A 19907-nucleotide genomic window follows, 5' to 3' on the forward strand; every position below is an offset into this window, starting at 1 on the left:
ATCAGCCGGTCCAGAGGCAGGGAAAAGGGTTAAACCTCCAACCTTGTTTGAGCGTTGTGTCTGTACAGGTGCTGGCCAGTAAATTAGAATATCATCAAAAGGTTGAAAATATTTCAGTAATTCCATTCAAAACGTGAAACTTGTACATTATATTCATGCAATGCACACAGACCAATGTATTTCCGATGTTTATTACGTTTAATTTTGATATTTATAGGTGACAACCAATGAAAACATCAAATCTGGTATCTCAGAAAATTAGAATATTCTAAAGGCCAATGAAAAAATGTTTGTTTCTCTAATGTTGGCCAACTGAAAAGAATGAACATGAAAAGAATGTGCATGTATAGCACTCAATACTTAGTCGGGGCTCCTTTTGCCTCAATAACTGCAGTAATGCGGCGTGGCATGGACTCGATCAGTCTGTGGCACTGCTCAGGTGTTATGAGAGCCCAGGTTGCTCTGATAGTCGTCTTCAGCTCCTCTGCATTGTTGGGTCTAGCGTATTGCATCCTCCGCTTCACAATACCCCATAGATTTTCTATGGGGTTAAGGTCAGGCGAGTTTGCTGGCCAATCAAGGACAGGGATACCATGGTCCTTGAACCAGGTGCTGGTGGTTTTGGCACTGTGTGCAGGTGCCAAGTCCTGTTGAAAGGTGAAGTCTGCATCCCCATAAAGTTGGTCAGCAGCAGGAAGCATGAAGTGCTCTAAAACTTCCTGGTAGACGGCTGCATTGACCCTGGACCTCAGGAAACAGAGTGGGCCAACACCGGCAGATGACATGGCACCCCACACCATCACTGACGGTGGAAACTTTACACTGGACCTCATGCAACGTGGATTCTGTGCTTCTCCGCTCTTCCTCCAGACTCTGGGTCCTTGATTTCCAAAGGAAATGCAGAACTTGCTTTCATCAGAAAACATAACTTTGGACCACTCAGCATCAGTCCAGTCCTTTTTGTCCTTGGCCCAGGCGAGACGCTTCTTGCGCTGTTTCTTGTTCAAGAGTGGCTTGACACACGGAATGCGACACCTGAATCCCATGTCTTTCATGAGTCTCCTCGTGGTGGTTCTTGAAGCGCTGACTTCAGCTGCAGTCCACTCTTTGTGGATCTCCCCCACATTTTTGAATGGGTTTGTCGTCACAATTCTCTGCAGGGTGCGGTTATCCCTAGAGCTTGTACACTTTTTTCTACCACATTTTTTCCATCCCTTCGCCTGTCTGTTAATGTGCTTGGACACAGAGCTCTGCGAACAGCCAGCTTCTTTAGCAATCACCTTTTGTGTCTTGCCCTCCTTGTGCAAGGTGTCAATGATTGTCTTTTGGACAGCTGTTAAGTCAGAAGTCTTCCCCATGATTGTGGTGCCTTCAAAACAAGACTGAGGGACCTTTTAAAGGCCTTTGCAGGTGTTTTGAGTAAATCAGCTGATTAGAGTGGCAGCAGGTGTCTTCTATATTCAGCCTTTTCAGAATATTCTAATTTTTTGAGATACCAAATTTGGAGTTTTCATTAGTTGTCACTTATGAATATCTAATTTAAATGTAATGAACATTGGAAATACATTGGTCTGTGTGCATTGCATGAATATAATGTACAAGTTTCACGTTTTGAATGGAATTACTGAAATATTTTCAACCTTTTGATGATATTCTAATTTACTGGCCAGCACCTGTATATGGAGTAAAAATATGGAATAAATACTGAAATCTAGAATGCAAAAACAATATTTACTTTAAAAAACCTGATTAAAAATGAAATGCTAAACTTATATAATTCTGTTACATAAACGAGGGAGGAGAGGTAAGGGGAAGAAAAAGTATATATATGTGTGTGTGTGTGTGTGTGTGTGTGTGTGTGTGTGTGTGTGTGTGTGTGTGTGTGTGTATATGTTTGCATATATTCTTGTTTTTAAAATTGAAATTGTTAGCCAACCAGTCCAGAAATCATTGTGTTCAAAGGTAATTTAGAATTATTCTGTTGTTTCCTTTGTGTTAATGTTATTTTAGTTAAAAGGGGCAAAAAACAAACAAACATGTTTTTCTTCTTTCTGTCCCCTTTTCATTTTATTTTTTAGTAATTTAGTTTTATATCTTCATTTTAATGTGAGTAAAAGAAAATAAAGTTGAAGAAAAAAATGTCAACAAAAACTGCAGCAAATCATAATTTTACCTGCAGTTATTGAAGCCAAACTTAACTCTCAGGAGTAAAAACACCCATGAAAATGATTACATGAATCAGGAAAGCAGGAAGACATTTTATTTCTGTTTTTACATTTTTTTTACTTCAGTTCAAAATATTTAGAATTTAGAGTTTTCATCACATTTAGCTTGTGTTTAATTTAAAGAGCAAGTCACCCCCTACAAGAAACTTACTCCATTCCCTTCTCAGGTTTGAAAAATGCAACACATGCTGTTGCCTGGCAGATCGAGAGGGCGGAGCCGCTAACAAGTACACACACAGGGTCACAACAACATTGTGACATCATAATGTGCCAGCTAACATCATTAGGCGTGTTTCCACTACAAGAACTTCAGGAACCTCCCGACATGCGCGTGATTCCAACTGACTGGACCATCCAAACAGCCATTTTTTGGGCCGTTTTCAGGAACCTTCTGAGTACCTGCTCTGGAGTAGGTACTCCAAAAGGCCCGGTGAAGTAGCTGAGGGGAACCTAGTCTCTTTCTGGAGTAGTTCTCTTATCCGATGGCACCATCTGGCTGACAAGCATATCACACAAAAAGTCTGTCGCTCAGTTTTTTTAAGATGGCGGCTTCACGTTTTTGTTTATAAATGTGCCTCTGTAGCTAACAAACAGCTAAAACATGTTGTTTTACAAGTATTATTCTCATGTCATGTTGTGTTCTCATATATTTATATTTTAAAAACTTACTTGTCCGTGAAAAGTTCATCAACTCTGCTTCAGCCGAGGTATTCCTTAAATTTGAAGCAAGTAAGCGGTAGTCTAACACTATTGGTTAGTTCTGGTCGGCGCTCAATGTCCTATTGCATGGAGGTCTGCGGGGCAGGGGGCGTGCTTAGCAAAGAAAAAAAGATGTATTGTTTACATCACATCACAGTACATGATGAGTTGATAATTTTTTCGGATTTCTGAAAAACCAAACATAATTTCTGAAAGTAGAAAACTCTAGAAAGATACTTTAACTCGTTTTGACTGGTTTTAACTCAGTAGGAAATGACATCAGCAGTCGTCCAAAACAACCGGCAGCAGAAGAGTAGCTGGTGAAGCAGAATAGAAGCAAAAAAAAAAAAAAAAAAAAAAAAAAAGCACTGATCGCATTTATAATCTAACTCACAACACCGGAAAACGGTGGAATTCCCCCACAGACTTAGTTAGCGGGGCTTGTCTTACAAAACTCAGAGCTGCTTTTGTCCCCTGAATGAATAAAATTATGATTTACTTCAATAAAATAAATGCTGTTAATATTATTAATGTTACTCTGGGCGCTTTTTCGGGCTGATCATCAGTGACATCACTCAACTCCCAAAGCAGTCACGAAATGCTGACGTCTGTGCAAGTTCTGAATGGAGACACAGCAGCTGGGATGACTGGGACATCCTATCTCCTGGTCAAGTTCCCCATCCCAGGAACTACACTGGAGTTCTGGTAATGGAAGCATGTCTAATGTACTTCTTATCCAATAGCGATGGCAGATTTAAATGATAATGCAGTGCTGAGTTTTTACCTGACGACGGCACAACACTGACAGTTTTAGGCAGAATATTTAAATTTGAACTAAGATGCTCTAAAGTGCCAAATTATTGACTACAAGTGTCTACAGCACGATTAGACACTCAGTTATACAGTTCATCAGCAAAATAAATAAATTAAGATTTGGGGTGACTAGCTCTTTAAAGTACCTTCAGCTTGATCCATTTTGAGAATTGTTGTTGCATGTTTGGTAAAATAATCATAACAAAATAATTACTTAAAAGGTTTTGTATTTAATACCATTTAAAAAAAGATTAAATGTTCTTTAAAAGGCCTTCTATAGTTTTTGGAAGTATTTGTTCATTTATGACTGAACAGCTAAAACACTGAAAAACGGACATTGCTGCTTAGGGCAGGGGTCAGGGACCTGTGTGCTCCAAAAGTTACGTTACTGATCCATTCTTTAAAAAAATATATAATCATTCACACAAAGTAGATTTATGTTTCATTATCTGAAAGTTTCGGATCAGTTAATAAACGAAATGTTTTGTTTAGTTGGATATTCAGAATGTCACTATTTTCCTTTTTTATTATATTGATGCACTGAAATACAGAGAAATCAACTAGTGAATACCACACATGCTAACACAGTAAGCATAGCATTTTTAACATTAGCATATTCACACATGGAATATGTCAGTGTGAATAAATCATGTAGCAGTAGCTCTTCTGTACTTTCACTGTGTAAAAGGGCCTAAACGGGTTGAGACCCCTGGTCTAAAGGATAGTATCTATGCAGCTAAAGTTTCATAGTTACCATAATAAAATGGCGCCAATCTGTAAAATTCCACAACAACAAACATCTTTAATGGACCTGATGTCAGTCTCACAATCGTAGTAAGTCCCACCTGGACAACCAGCCGATGGCCCCCTCCAGGAGGCTCTCAGCTCAGCAGAATGCCATGTGTAGCTTCAGTTACCAGTCCTGTAGTATCAGAGGGTGTGTGTTACTGACACTGCTGCTGCACTGTTTATTATTTTAGCAGCACAGATATCTGGCAGGAGTTTTAAAAGGGGAAACATGAGTAAATGTATATAAAAAAATGTTTTTGCGTTTGTGAATAATGTGAAACCGACTGCAGATGTTTATAAAGTAAGTTTATAATTCTTCATGACTTTTACACAGAATCACTTTAAAAATGGCCAAATATCTCTTTAACTAGCAGATCCTCACTTCCCATGGTTACAGAGACAAAAGTGCAGCTCCGGCTGACAGCCAGTGTGTTTAATATTTGTTATCTTCTGTGTGGGGACGTGACGAGATAAAGTTTTAACTGTCCTTTCCAGTCGGATGTGCCGCTTCCTGATTAGTTGTGGTGAATGTGTTACTTCCAGCCAGTCATCAGAGATAATTTTCTGACGCCCATGCCTTCATTCCCTGATGTCTCATTAATCACCTTCCCAACGCCGCTCCCGGCGAGGCTTACGTGATACGAGGTGTCCACACACTGCTTTTGCTGTATCTGCAGGTGTCGTCTCACGTGGAGAGGCGTCTGCAGGAGCTGGAGAGGGACAGAAGACCGGAGCAGCGGGCGGCAGACACTCTGCAGGAGGTGACCTTCTCTCTCACCACTCCTCCTTCACTCGCTCTCAGCAGTAGAAGGTGTTTGCTGGTCTTCCTCACAAATCTGAGTGGAGTCAGTTGTCCGCAAATGGAGAAACGTTTCTAATAAAAGGAACGTCAGCAGCTTTTACCTCTACATATTCAAAGAGTGGAGCAGCACAAAGTGATTTCTGCAGATTGTTGGTGTTCAGACCACTTAATGATGCTGAATTTTCCAGGAACCCAGCAGCAGCACAAGCGGGAGCAGAAAGTTTATTCTTGGAAGGATAATTGCGTTTCTAAATGACAGCTGAATTACTTTGTAATTCCTTTTAAAGGTGTGGTTGACTGCAAGAATATTTAATGTTTCTAATGTCTTACTGTACCGTCTCCTACCCCCATCTCCTGTGTTAACTTCTGTTAGAAAATACACAGTGAAACACTAGGATTTGCGAATCCGCACATATCTATGTCACAATGTGAATTTACACTCATGGCCCTGCCTATCTTGGCTTGTGCCTGCCCCAAGGGAAGCTTTTTTAAAACAAATTTGCAGCGAGGAGAGGTAGATCGACAGGCGGATTGGTTCGGCGTCTGCAGTGATGCGGACGCTGAGCCGATCTGTCGTGGGGAAGAGGGAGCTGAGCCAGAAAGCCAGGCTCTCGATTTACCGGTCGATCTACGTCCCAATCCTCACCTATGGTCATGAGCTTTGGATAATGACCGAAAGAACGAGATCGCGGATACAAGCGGCCGAAATGAGTTTCCTCCGTAGGGTGGCCGGGCTCAGCCTTAGAGATAGGGTGAGGAGCTCGGACATTCGGGAGGGACTCGGAGTAGAACCGCTGCTCCTCCGGATCGAAAGGAGCCAGTTGAGGTGGTTTGGGCATCTGGTCAGGATGCCTCCTGGACGCCTCCCCGGGGAGGTGTTTCAGGCACGTCCTGCCGGCAGAAGGCCCCCAGGTCGACCCAGGACACGTTGGAGAGGTTACATCTCCAATCTGGTCCGGGAACGCCTTGGGGTCCTGCCGGAGGAGCTGGTGGACAAGGCCGGGGAGAGGACGGCCTGGAGCTCCCTAATTGGGATGCTGCCCCCGCGACCCGGACCCGGATAAGCGGAGGAAGACGAAGACGACGACGAAGGAGAGGTAGTGACATTGCAACATGGCTGAACATGTTCTTTTAGCCTATCAGAAGTGAGGCGTGTGCATATAATTAATAATTATGAGCAGTCCTGCTGTTTTCTGCCCACCGCTGCACCAACAAACTTCTGCATCTCACAACAGGAGCGCCATAGCTTTCTGGTTTTCAAATTACTCAAAAGGCACTGTCTCGTCTTCTGCCGCCTACCTGGGTCTGGGTCGCAGGAGTTCCAGACCGTCCTCTCCCCGCCCATCTCCACCAGCTCCTCCAGTAGGACCCCAAGGCCTTCCTGGGCCAGTTCCTGGGTCGACCAGGGGGCCTCTTGCCGGCAGGACATGCCTAAAACACCTCCCTGGGGAGGCGTCCAGGAGGCATCCTAACAAGATGCCCAAACCACCTCAACTGACTCCTCTCGATATGGAGGAGCAACGGCTCGACTCCCAGTCTCCCCCGAATGTCCGAGCTCCTCACCCTATCCCTAAGGCTGAGCAAAAAAGGCAATGATTTACACTAAAGAACACGACACATGTATTGAGTAAATGAGTAAACCCCACCTTTAAGAAATGTCACCTTAATAACAGAATAAGCTTCCGTTCAGGCAGTTAGTGGCTCTAATCAGAAATGTTCAAGTCAATTAGAAGCAATGGTGCATTTGTTAATCAAGTCTTAATGAAATACTTAATGCCATGCAGCTTTATCCTGAAGTGAGAAGTTATGTTTCTTCCATGGTAAAGCTTTAGTAAACCTTTATTAATTCTTGGTGCCAATTTGACCCCAAAGGTAACATTTGTTAGTAATATTTGGAGAGGGTGGGAGGGGTAGACACCCGTCTGTCTGTTTCATCACACAGCGAGCGAGTCTTTAACCTGAGGCTCTAGGGGCACATGCGTCTCTTTGGTCCCTCTGAAGGGGCTCTTTGTAGTTTTGACCCAAAACCATGCATGGAAATAATTTATATCCTTTTTCCCAAAATGGGGTAAAAAAAATAAACAACACATTTTTCCTCTTAACAAATGTTTTATTGTCTGTACTTTATCAGTGAGCCACAAGAGGGTGCTGTGTAGCTGTGAGCAAGCTAAGAATGCTCTGACCCTGCTGCGTAATGACAGCAGCAATCAATTTCATGTTTTGAATTCCTCTTCAGCGTAGTGCCCTAATGGGACACCAGCAGGGCCTGGAGAGGGGGATGATGGGAAATACAGCATTTGTCCAAAAATCAAGAGTAAACAAGCACGATGAAATTAAGAGGAAAATAATATCTTATGCTGCCGAAGAGCATGAGAAGAGGGAGAGCAGAGGGCACAGTTGTTCCCTGCTGATGCCTCTGTGATGTAAATCAAACATAAAGAGTCACTTGGGTTGTTATTGGGAGCAGCAGTAATTCATCACCATGGCCTGAGTGGGATGGGGGCTCTGGTACCGCAGCTCGGCCTACCCTGGAGTGGGCGGCTGCGGACGGGCTTGCCGATATTATCTCCTGGGCCTCTGACATGGCTGCTGATTGGCCCCCCGGGGTGCTCCTCTGCACCACGCTCCGGGAGGACCTTTGGATCTCCTCCATATTCTGTGGGTCTTTGGGGGCAGGTCTGGGGCCCTTCACACTCACTATTGGAGACTCCTGTAGAGAAGCCTTATATACACAAGTGCGTGTACACACACAGGTGCTCACACGGTGCCGTCACACGTATGGACTTGGGTGTTTTTGACACATAACCTAAGGCTGTGGTTGGCACTAAATGCACTATAAATTATTACTGTGTGCTTTTCAGCTAAAGCTGTTACTGTTATACATCTTCATGCTGTTTCCCTTTTCTTTTCCCCTCTTTCTGCAGGTCTAGAAGCAAATTCTTGTACATCCTTTAGTGTTTATTTTTGTGAAATTTTCCCCACCTCTTCCTTTTCTTGCCACCGTTTCGCTTTCATTTCCGTCTGTTGGGATTTAAAACATCCGGAAGCATTTCTAATAAAGTTTTGGAAGGAAAAAATGCACGCTGGTGACCGTACTCCAGTTAGAAGAGTACGGTGGGGTGGAGGGGTGCTTCTGCAATGCCACAACGTATCTTATTCTGCATCCTTTTATTTGTGTTTTTGTAGAGTTTAGGGAGACGGCCTCATGATGAAGAATCCACGACAACCAGACTGCTAAAGAGGGAGAAGTCCAAGGTGAGTGAAATTCCACAAATAAAAAATAAAAATCACAATTATTGAAATGTTTTTCTTGTACAACATCTTTTTTTTTTGCTGATTTTAAAACAGCTGGCTGTAGAAACAACATGTTTCAGTGTTTTGTACAGTGCTATGCCAAAAGAATGTTTCACGTCAGCCTTGGAGACAAAATTTTATCTGAGACAAATCTATTCAAACCAGCCAGGCTCCGTAAGAAAAAGCAATTGCCTCCTTGTTAAGTTATAAGTTAACATTGATTTCTATTATCTGGAAAGCTGGTTCTATTATCTGGAAAGCTGGTTTGGGTTCCACCAGCCACCCCCCAGACCCGATAAATCACTTCAGCAGAGTCAGGCTGATGTTGAGATTCAAGAGTAAAAGAACCCAGAACAACATCTAAAGTTCTGGAGGTCTCAGTTAGGTCAGGTTAAGGTCAAAGGTGATTCAAAAAGGCGGGGACAAACATCTAGTAGATCTCAAAGACTTTTGAGAAAATTTTCTGCAGACTTTTCCACAGCTCACGTTGTGTGATCTGCAGATGGAGCAGGAGTTAAAGCAAGCCAGGAGATTACTGGAGCAGTCAGAGGACAGCAGGGAGGCCCTGGCTCAGCAGGTTAGTTGCCCTCTTCTTTCGCCTGATTACAAACACAGATGTGCAGGAAACGTCATGAGATGGAAACCGTAAGCTGTGAAGAGCCCTAGCAGGACACCTCTGCACTGTGAGACAGTTAAGTGTGTCTGCTGGTCCCCAGGTGGAGGACATGCGCGGCGAGCTGCTGAGGATGAGGAATGAGAAGACGGTGCTTCAGAGGGCACAAATGGAGACTTCTCAGCTCGGTGCTCAGCTGTGTGGCAACCACACCGAGCGAGAAGGGGAAAGAGGTCGACTGCATGGGTCAGGTACTGATCTGTCCGGGGGGAGAGGAAGGCAGGAAATCAGGAAACAGATTTGAATGCATATTTAGTGTTTAGTTAAAAAAGTTCCCATCTTAACTTTGTAAGCTTCTAAAATAGAGTTTTGGTTTTATATTCATGCAATAAATCAAAATTTGAAAAGAAAATCATTAGACAGCACACAGAGCCAGCTGTTGGAGGGAAATGTGAGACTGGTGAAATGGCTCAGGCTCGATGCAGAATCAGTCAGGGTGAGTATGGTGCCAAGGACCACCTGGATATGGTAGCAGACTTAAAACAGACTGGGATAACAAGAGAAAAAGGTGTTGGAAGACAAGAAATTAATGCATTTTATTGTAATTAACTAAATGGCTGGCCATCCTCAGTGAAAGGTTTAAAAATAATTTACAACTGGAACTTTAATATTTATTTCTCTAGCTTCTTTATTCAAATTTAATCCAGTTACATTTTTAACACGTTTTTCTTCTGCTCCAGTTTCTTGCCGTTAGGTGTTCTACTTTTCCTGTCCTGAATTTTAACAACTTTTGCCTCTGCCCATGGGCATGCGGGGGGGATGTATAGATCGCTCAGGCCTGGAAAAGGAAGTGGCTGAGTTGCGGGCTCAGTTGTCCAGGGCCTCGGTGCTCGGTGAGGTCGAGGAGCTGAAGAGGATTCTTGAATGCAAGGAGAAGGAGAGGCTCCATCTGAGCTTACAGGTCAAGGTGTGTGTGAGAAGCATATCTGTTTCAGTTCTGCGTTGTAAGTGTGACTCCTGGAGTTTACAGAGAAATGTAATGATTTTAACTCATTGTTGAAAAGCCAAAACTCCTCTCTGTGCCTTCATCTTTTTAACACCTTAATCTAACAGCTGACATGTCTCCAGAGCCTTCATTTCTACAGGAGCGGGTCATCACTAAATCACACAAGTCAGTTGTGTTCACAATCAAAAACATACAGGAATCATGCTGAAAGCAGACTCCAGCATTAGCATGTCAGCTAGCCACTTTACCACAGACTAACAGAGTTCCTGGTAAATATGACAGATTCTGAGAGGGGGAACCACAGGGAAAGGCTGTAGCATGTTAGCAAAACCAAACGTGGATCCAGAGTGCTGGGTGATCACAAGTTACTCTACAAGCTACGAGCGGCTAGCCAACAGGGCTGGGAGCGCCTGCCGGCTGACTGGCTGGCTGGCCAGGTAAGAAGAGAGCTTATGTGGGTCTTAGGGTGAGTGATAAACGGGACATGATCATTACCGCCTGACAAACATATTTAGAATTAATTATACCCCCTGGGAAAGCTAAAACATGCACAAACATGGGGTAGCAGTAGCTCAAGTGGTAGAGCGGCTTGCCTCATGATTGGAGGGTCATGGGTTCGATTCCAGCTCCCGCCAGGGGTATCCTGCTGTTGTGTCCCTGGGCAAGACACTTCACCCAACTTGGCTGTGTTAGTGGTGGTCAGAGGGGCCGACGGCGCCAAGTGGCAGCCTCGCCTCTGTCAGACCTCCCCAGGGCGGCTGTGGCTACAAGTAGCTTACCATCACTAGCAGTGTGTGAATGTGAGAGTGTGTGAAAACATCTTTGGGTGTCTAGAAAAGCGCTATATAAGTTCAATGCATTATTATTATTATTATTATTATTATTATTATTATTATTATATTAAAGCTGTACTTACAAGAGCAATAAGGTGATCATTAAGTCTGCATCCAGTATGAATCCTTGTCTCTCAATGTTGACTCGTTTAGATCCTATTGTGGTTGAACATTATTTTTATTTGTTTTAACCCAAAGATAAAGGTTTTCTTTGTTTCTTCTCAGGCTCTACCATTGGTGTTTAAAGTTAAATTCCCATTAGTCATCACACACTGGTGAAATTCATTTCTGCATTTGACAACAGCTGAGTTGAAAGCAGGGAGGCACTGGGTCCCATTTTTAAAGTCTTTGGTATGACCCTACGAGGATATGAACCCTGATCTCCCAGCCTCTGGGCAGACACTCTACCACCACGCCACTGAGAAGGTTTACACATTAGGGTCAGTACAGTCGGAGGAGGATAGCGTCAGTTTGATTTCGTACGGACAGTGTAGCGTTCACTTGTACGCAAAACTAAACACACCAGCACAAACAAATGTAAAGGGTTAATTTACATCTATATAATGAACCGTAAGACATGAGATTCTATAGTGAATATGAAATCAATCTTATGGGTCTTTGGGTACTTTTAACCTGAAGATTGGAACTTTTTATTGCAGGGATTATGTAACACTTCGTATTAACTGAGAGACAAGAGAAGAGAGAGTCACCCTTAAAATATTTAAGAAGATTTATTTCTAAACAATTTTAAACAAGACTAACTCTAAATTCTAAGTGAATGGATGGATCTTGGTGTGAATGAGACATGAGATGAATGGTGTATGTGTGAGCGATGTTGTCATCAGAACTCTCATATCCGGAGAAGCAAGTCTGAATGATGTTGTGATTTTTGCTCTTAAGCTATGATCGGAGTGTCATAAACACATGAGACGCCATCTTGTCGCTCCACACATACCCTTAGAATGAGACCTCCATACAGATCCAGAATGCCAGGTCCTCGGACCCCTCTTTCGGTACCGGAGCCGATGAAACAGCGTCAGCAGTACGACAGACTAGTCTTTGGATTGTCTCCAGGTAAAAAGCAACAGTTTGTTTACAGCATCAGATGGACCCGGAGGGTCAGTGAGTTCAGCTTTTATTCTGAAGGAAACCTGTTGCTTGGTTGGTAAAATGCAACAGATTTTATCCAGCTTGTTGGTTCTTTGCTTAAAAAGCAAGTCCGGGTGGCCGGTCCGATACTTCTCTTAGTATGCGGTGAACTGCAGAGAACTGAACTAAGATGGCGTGGGGACTGGTTTTATTAATCTGGATGTTTTGATTTATGGATGAATCAAAGTTGGCAGATTTATAAACACCACAGAGACTATGCCACGCTTCAGAAAGGAAGGTTCCGACTGGATGAGTAAAAGCAAATGTGTCATGCATTTACATTACGTGTGATCAGGATGTCTAGTGCAGCTAGATTAAAGTCATATTACTCATTAAACTTACTTATCATAACATTGTCATTTCACAGATTGGTCAACATTTTATTATTGACTAACACTTTGTTTGATTAGCTTTATTAAAAAATAGAGTTCTTTGATTTATTAAAAGGAAAAAGTCCTTTGTCTTCATTCTTCTCTTGAGCTAGAAAGGAAAACAGTTTAGAAGCAGATGCATGAAACCTTGAACAATATCTCACGCAGATTAGTTCTTGCTGAGGAGAGGGGGGAAATGACTTTTAGGTGGAAAACAGTCATTTCATTCCGTTACACAAACTAAACACACCAGCACAAACAAACTAAACACACCAGCACAAACAAACTAAACACACCAGCACAAACTAACTAAACATACCAGCACCAACAAACACACCAGCACTAACAGTCTAAACTCACCAGTATTAGCAAACTAAACACACCAGCACCAACAAACCAAACACACCAGCACCAACACAATGAACACACCAGTACTAACAAACTAAATACACCGGGTGATGTTACAGAAAGCATGTTAAAACATTGGGGCTTTACTGATAAATCCCTGCTTGACAAAGTGCTCTACTTAGCTAACATCCTTCTCTTGTACCACCACAGACTTTAGAGGGCATCCCAGTACACAATTAGACCTCTGCACCAGTTTGTCAATTCTGCTCCTGTCCGTGTCTTTACATCCGCACCCCCAACAGACCACTGTATAGAAAGGGCAGATGCTACCACCGAATCATAAAAAGTTCTTAACAGAATCCTGCATGCGCCAAAGGATCTCAGTCTCCTCATGATGTTTCCTGATAGAAACTGAAAATATCTTTTCGCCATATGAACACAACACTAACTTTCCTCCACCTGATCACAGACGTTTATTTATCTAATTCTCTTCAAGCATACTCCGATCCTTGGCCATTAAAGCCCTTGATCCTCTTAAATAAACCAGATAAAACAACCCTTTAAACAGAATAACTGACCTCATTTATTCTTCCAGTAGCTCAGGAGGTAGACTGGGTTGTCCAGTAATTGGAAGGTTGCAAGTTTGATTCCAGCTCTGACCAGAAAGTGCTGCTGTTGTGTCTTTGGGCAAGACACTTAATTCGCCTTGCCTGCTGGTGGTGGTCGGAGGGACCGGTGGCGCCAGTGTTTGATTGGCCTCGCTTCTGTCAGTGTGCCCCAGGGCAGCTGTAGCTACATCGTAGCTCATCATCACCAGCGTGTGAATGGGTGAAAATTCATTGCATTGTGAAGCGCCTTGGGGGGTTGTTGAACCCTAAACGTTGGTTTATGCTTGACGTGTCCGCGAGGTCCGCACGGCTCCGGGCGGAAACGTTGCGTCATTTTGCGTCATTTTAACAACCACGCCCCTCCACCGCGTCTCCGCACGGCCCAAGATTTCCGCAACGCGCACCTCGGAAATTTTCTAACCACGCGGACGGTCGGACGCGGAAAAACATGGCGGACCGGCACGGCAGAGGTTCGTAAATACAGACATTTGTATGATTCAGCTCTCAGGGATCACCGTGATCAACATGTTGTTAATAATTCTTGGAGAGAAATAGCTCGCACTGCCGGAAAAGACGAGAACGCTGTTAAAAATGCTGAAATACCATGTTGTAAACAGTAATTTCTACTTCTACTATGGTGTAGTGTTGGATGCATGCCGTAGAGCTCCATGCTGCCCCCTACAGTTTGGGAGAATATTGGCTCACCGCAGAGACGAGCCGCACAAACCATAAACGCTGCGAGTTGTGAAGCGCGTTCCAGCCGCGAGCCGCATCACCGCGCGGAAAGTGAATGCGTCAAGCATAAACCAAGCTTCAGAAGGTGCTATACAAATACAGGCCATTTACCATTCTCAAGCTGGTGCAAAGGTCAATCCTCTTCTTAAAGTGCATAAAATCATCATTCCAGTTCAAACTAGTGGTGTTGATTATGGTAGGTGTCAGCTGAATGTAATTAAATGGGTAAGTGGCACAATCGTGGCACAAATCTTCTATCTCTGTTTCTTTCAGTGGAAATGTGTTTAAACACCCACTTGTCTCCTGTTGCAGCGTAGGTGTGGGTGTTTGCACTGGCGGCGTCTCTCATGGTTCCTATACTTGGATCAAAAGACAAATTAAATGTTTTATTTTAGAGGCAAACAAGCAAAAATTGTGTGTAATGATGTGAACAGGGGAGATGGATTTACATGCTGTCGAAGACTAATCAGTGTATGACTAATTACCCCGAACTAGTAACAGTCTTTTTTGATTTATAAACCTAAATGAGACCTGTGTATCCTTTTTTTTGACCTCTTTCTACACAATCATCAAACTTTAAACATCAAATTTCTTTTGATTGTACATTTAACATAAATTTTATCCAGATCAAATCTTCTTTTAGCCTAATTTTCTGCTGTTTTTTCAATGATCTCATGGATAGGTAATCGCATAGCCTTCATTGACCTGTCTGTGAGAACTTCTCTATCTTTGCGCTCTACAAACCTTCAGTTTTCACCTTTACTTAGTTGTTGGTCCTTTTTTGCTTCATCACCATTTTCACAAAAAATTATACTGTCATTACGTTTTTTGTTAATCAAATCTAACCTCAGTTCAGCTAGAGACACATCAGATTCCTCGTGTCATAAAGCAAATTCACCTCTAAAAAAGCAGGGGTTTAATCCTCCATTTGGTATTTTAGGTTGAGCTATATCTAAATACCTTAAGACCACTGTTGGTGGCGAAGCAAGTTCACCACAAATTCGGACCACGGAAAGCTCAGAGAAATTGTAAAAAAAAAAAAAAAGAGTCCCATCTCACTCTACTGGCCTCAGTTAGCAGGTCAGAGGTTAAAGTGTACAGCAGGACAACAACATTAAGACTGGTTTGTTTGGAAGGACTGCTCTACTCTCTAAAACAAGCATGGCATCATGTCTTTGGTTTGTAAAGGCCCATCTGAATTAAATATAAGACTTCTGGAACAATTTGGATAGATGGGACCAAAGTAGACATGCTTACCCATAACGCACAGCAGCAAACTGCTGATATAAGCTGTCAGCACAGAGGTGGAGGGCTGATGGTGTGAGATCCTTACAGTGAATAGGTCCGCCATGAACTCCTTTGTAGACCAAGGTCTTCTAGAGTCTAATATAAGTTTGCTAAGCTAAAGTTAGGAAAAAACTGGGTCATAAAACAGAACCATGATCCAAACACAGCAGCAGATGAAAAAGCAGAAAGCAATATGAAGTGAAACAACATTGTAAAGACGAGTGGACCAGAAGTCCAGAATGATGAGATAGAATGATAGTCAACAGATTAAAGATTCAAGTTTTTTACTGTTAAAAAATATTACTCTATATTAAATAGACACTGGTTGAGCAAAACAACCGCTTGTGTTGAAGCCTGTTTATCATTAGATAAACAGGCTCATAAGCTCGTCTATTGAATACTTGCTAACGTGATTGGCCATTCCTGCCATCCGAGTACTTGACAGTTCTGCATCCCTAACATTGCATAGAAGAGCCTCTAGGCTGTAGTTTTATACATAGTTTTTGTATACTTACTGTAAAGATCTGTTTAGATCTCATTTCCTTGTGCTTAAAACCATATACGTGAAAGAGAATGGTGCTCTTGTTTTGCTTCACCCTAAACTCATTATTTATATTTTCTTTTTCCCTCTGTTTGCTATTTTTACTCTAGTAGAAGCAGTCCTCGCTTAAAATCTGACCTTTCTTTTCTTTACATGTAAGGAACTGTCGTCAAACCTGGCAGGACGTGAGCAGCAGCAACTCCGTATGCTGGACCAGCTGAGAGACCTACAGGTACTATTAATCAAAGTTTATATTTTATAGAGGAAGTTTGAGCTAGTACCATGCTGTGCTTAGTGCCTCTTTTTGGGCTGTATGATTATTAAAATTATAAAGTTAAGACTTCAAATCAGATGCTGAGATAATGATGATATACAGTGGGGAAAATAATAGGACACAAAACTTCCACCACATATCAATATTGTTATTGATAATAATACCAAATAATACCAAATACTCAAATATTTTAATTTATGCAAAGACATCAAAACATTTAAGTCCTTAAATTGAATCGTGTGATAAAGTGAAAAGACACAGAATAATTATTAAACACATGAAATATGGCATAGGAAGCCAGAAGATCACCTGAAATCTGTCAGCATTGAGAAAGAAACCCCACCCCTTATCAGTACTATCAGCTACTTTAGTCCTAACTGATTGTCACGTTATGGGGATGGTTTGGACCCAAAAATGCAGATACCCAGGATGACACGAGGCAGGAGTTGATATGTAAAGTAAAAATCCTTTTATTGTAGGAAGAACAAAAATAAATCCAAATGGCAGCGAGCCAAAAATCCAAAAGTGCAGAAGAAACAAAAGCTCACCTAGAGCACAAAACTGGGATGAAGCACAAAGCTCACACAGAGCATCAGAAAACGCTGACATACAAACAACAATGGACTGACACCAAACAGAGACAAGACAGGGCTTAAATACTCAGGGAGAACAATAAAAGAAAAAGGAAGCAGGTGTGTGGAGTGAGGGCTGGAGGGAAGGCAGGTGACAATAATTATCTAAATGGGGAAACAGAACCAAAGGAGGACAGATAAACCTAAAACTATAAACACAAAACCAAACTAAAAGACTGCGGGAAGGCTTCACACACACACACACACACACACACACACACACACACACACACACACACACACACACACACACACACACACACACACACACACACACACACACACACACACACACACACACACACACTTACTTGAGCAGGGGAATGAATGACACAGGACCTGGGAGGAATGATTTTTAAAGGGCTACAACATAAGACACATAACTGAGATGCAGACAAAGGACACATGAGGGCGCTATGTGACACAAAAGGGAATCTAGAGAGGGATGGAGAAACATCAGGAGACACATGAAAGAAGACGCAGACCATGACACTGATGGCCTATTAGGGCTTCTCAGCAGGAGGCATGCAGGAAAGACTTCATGATGGGTAAAAGCAAAGAACTTTCCTAAGATCTTCGTAATCCTATTGTTGAAAAGCATTCTGATGAATGAATTCTGATGGGCGTCGGTTGAGTCAGCCGAGTTCGGAGTGTCCAATCACCGAATGAAATGACAGCCTTAAAGCATCGGAGCAGGTCCTCCCCCAACAGGAAAGGAAAAGCTTTGACATCAGCTACAAACACTGGATGGCTCACGGACATGTCTCCCACTGCGAAGTTTAGGAACACCACATTCGACAAGGTCATTTGACCTGAAGAGTAAGGACAGATGTTCACAGCGCAGGGCATGAGTTCTAAGACGTGACCCTGTGCAGCTGCAGCCAAGAGGACATGCTCCCAGAGAGAACTGGACATGATGGTGAAATCTGAACCGGAGTCCAAGATGCCCTCAGTCAAGCGCCCCCTCCAGGGTCACTGGAATGTGAGGTTTCTCATTAGGACCCTCATGGACGATATTGCAGAGCAACCTTAGTGGAAGTCTGACCGGTGAGCTAGGCTCGCCGCCTTGGGTGGCAGGTGCTTTGGATGCTAGAAGACCAGCGCTAACGGAAGCGACCACACCAGACCTCGCCGATGTCACAGGTGCCATCGGACGCGCCGTTGTGGCAGGCTTCGCCTCTGCAGGACCTGCTTCTACGACCAAGTCACATGCTGGTTCAGGAGGTGGAGGAGGGTCTGCCACAGAGATGGACAGAACCGACTCACATGCCGATGGATCTTTCAACAGGGCCCGAAGTGCAGCACTCAGTGCGGCGCAAGTCGTTCCAGGAGAATGGCACCTAGAATCAGCTCTCGGCCTTGGGGCAGGACTGTAGTCTCTGCGACCACGGCGCAGTGAGTACCGGTCAGAGGGAGATCGGCGCTCGCCTGAGCGAGATGTCTCTCTCCTAGAGGAGTATGATGAACCCCCGTTTCCTCTGAAAGAGACACGATGTTTCTCAAGACCAAGTCGTGGTGACCTAGGGTCCCCCTCACCAGCCGGTGGGGGGCTTCAAGCTCTGGCAAAACTCTGAGACCTGTTAGTGGAAAAGCCTCGCAGCTTGGAGTTGTTATAGGACTTCTGGGCCTGTGATTTAGCACCAGGTCTTCGGTTATTACCTTTACGAGTTCCTGATGTAGTCCCATCGAGTCGCAGCGTGGAGGGATCTGCCTCCACCGCCAGGACCGAAGGGGTGTCCTTGGACTTACTTGAATCTTTGAACTGCCTCAAGCTATAACTTGCCATCCTCCTGAGATCGCCCATGGTTTTGACTCAAAGGTCTACCGCACCCATATAGGGCTACACTGAGGATGCAAATTATCAAGGAAAAGCTCTTTAAAGCCTTTTTCATCTTCCATCCCCTTTTACATTCTGAACCAAAGTACGTGTCAAAGAGGCGTAGAAAGCTTGTGGGTCTTCAGAACGACCTTGTTTGACTGACAAAGCTAACTTTAAACCAGCTTCTTTAGCATCATAAGTTGATTCTCTTCGAATTGCAGCTTCTAGCCAGTCGTAATCATTTGCAATCGCATCTTGCTGGCGATCAATGAATGAACCCACTGCATCTGAGGTTCACCTTATCAGAAAGATCTTGTCCTCGAGAGTCACTCCAGGAGATCTCTGAAAATGGTGTCGAAGGTCACTAAGATACGTATCAACTGGGTATGAATTACCTGGTCGAGGATTGAATCTCTTGACGCTACGAGACATCCTATAGATGTCAGCCATGGTCACAGGTGAGTGTGGTTGGGCTGGCTGGAAAGCTGGCTCGAACTTCGCAGCAGCAGGTGGATAATGTTGAGCTGCTGGTGGGTTATGTTGCTGAGCAGCAGGAAGGTGTTGTTGAGCTGGTTGGGGAGCTGGTACCATTACCGCAGCAGCACCGGCAGGTGCAGCAGGTGGGTAGGTATGGTTGAGCTGGCTGGGGAGCTAGTTCAGCCACACCACCAGATGGGGGCAGTGGTACTGGAGGAGGTGGATGTGGTGCATTCAGCTGAGGAGCCGGCACAACCACAACGGTCGCAACGGCAGCGGGAGGAGCGGCGGGAGGAGCAACGGGAGGAGCGGCGGGTGGAGGAGCAGGTGGAGCCGGGAGGGTTGAAGGGGTCCCCCTTCTTTCTCCAGTGAGCTCAAAAATCTGTGATTTTAAATCAGCAATTTCAGTATCCCACTCTCGTACGTCCTTCCTGATTGTTAAGAGATCAATCTTCAGAGCATTTTTCTCATTCTCCATAACAGCAAATGGACTTTCCGCTCTCAATTTCTTATCCAACAACACTGCATTCTCTTTTAGAGCTTCATCCAGCTCCTTTCTGCTAGACTCATCGTCGGGTAGGTCGGGTTTTCA

General features: G+C 43.7%; 1 protein-coding gene across 2 annotated transcripts in view; it reads left to right on the forward strand.

Annotated features, from left to right (window-relative positions):
* The window catches only part of LOC107378161 (centrosomal protein of 128 kDa), a 104408-nt gene that overhangs the window by 6587 nt on the left and 77914 nt on the right, over window positions 1–19907 (forward strand). For both annotated transcript variants that reach the window (XM_015948232.3, XM_054748382.2), the window contains 6 exons: window positions 5204–5287; window positions 8515–8583; window positions 9125–9199; window positions 9339–9486; window positions 10063–10202; window positions 16274–16345. In XM_015948232.3, the coding sequence (XP_015803718.3) occupies window positions 5204–5287; window positions 8515–8583; window positions 9125–9199; window positions 9339–9486; window positions 10063–10202; window positions 16274–16345 (588 nt within the window). The remainder of the gene's footprint in view (window positions 1–5203; window positions 5288–8514; window positions 8584–9124; window positions 9200–9338; window positions 9487–10062; window positions 10203–16273; window positions 16346–19907) is intronic.

The sequence above is a fragment of the Nothobranchius furzeri genome, chromosome 2 (assembly GCF_043380555.1).
Source record: "Nothobranchius furzeri strain GRZ-AD chromosome 2, NfurGRZ-RIMD1, whole genome shotgun sequence".
Taxonomy (NCBI): Eukaryota; Metazoa; Chordata; class Actinopteri; order Cyprinodontiformes; family Nothobranchiidae; genus Nothobranchius; species Nothobranchius furzeri.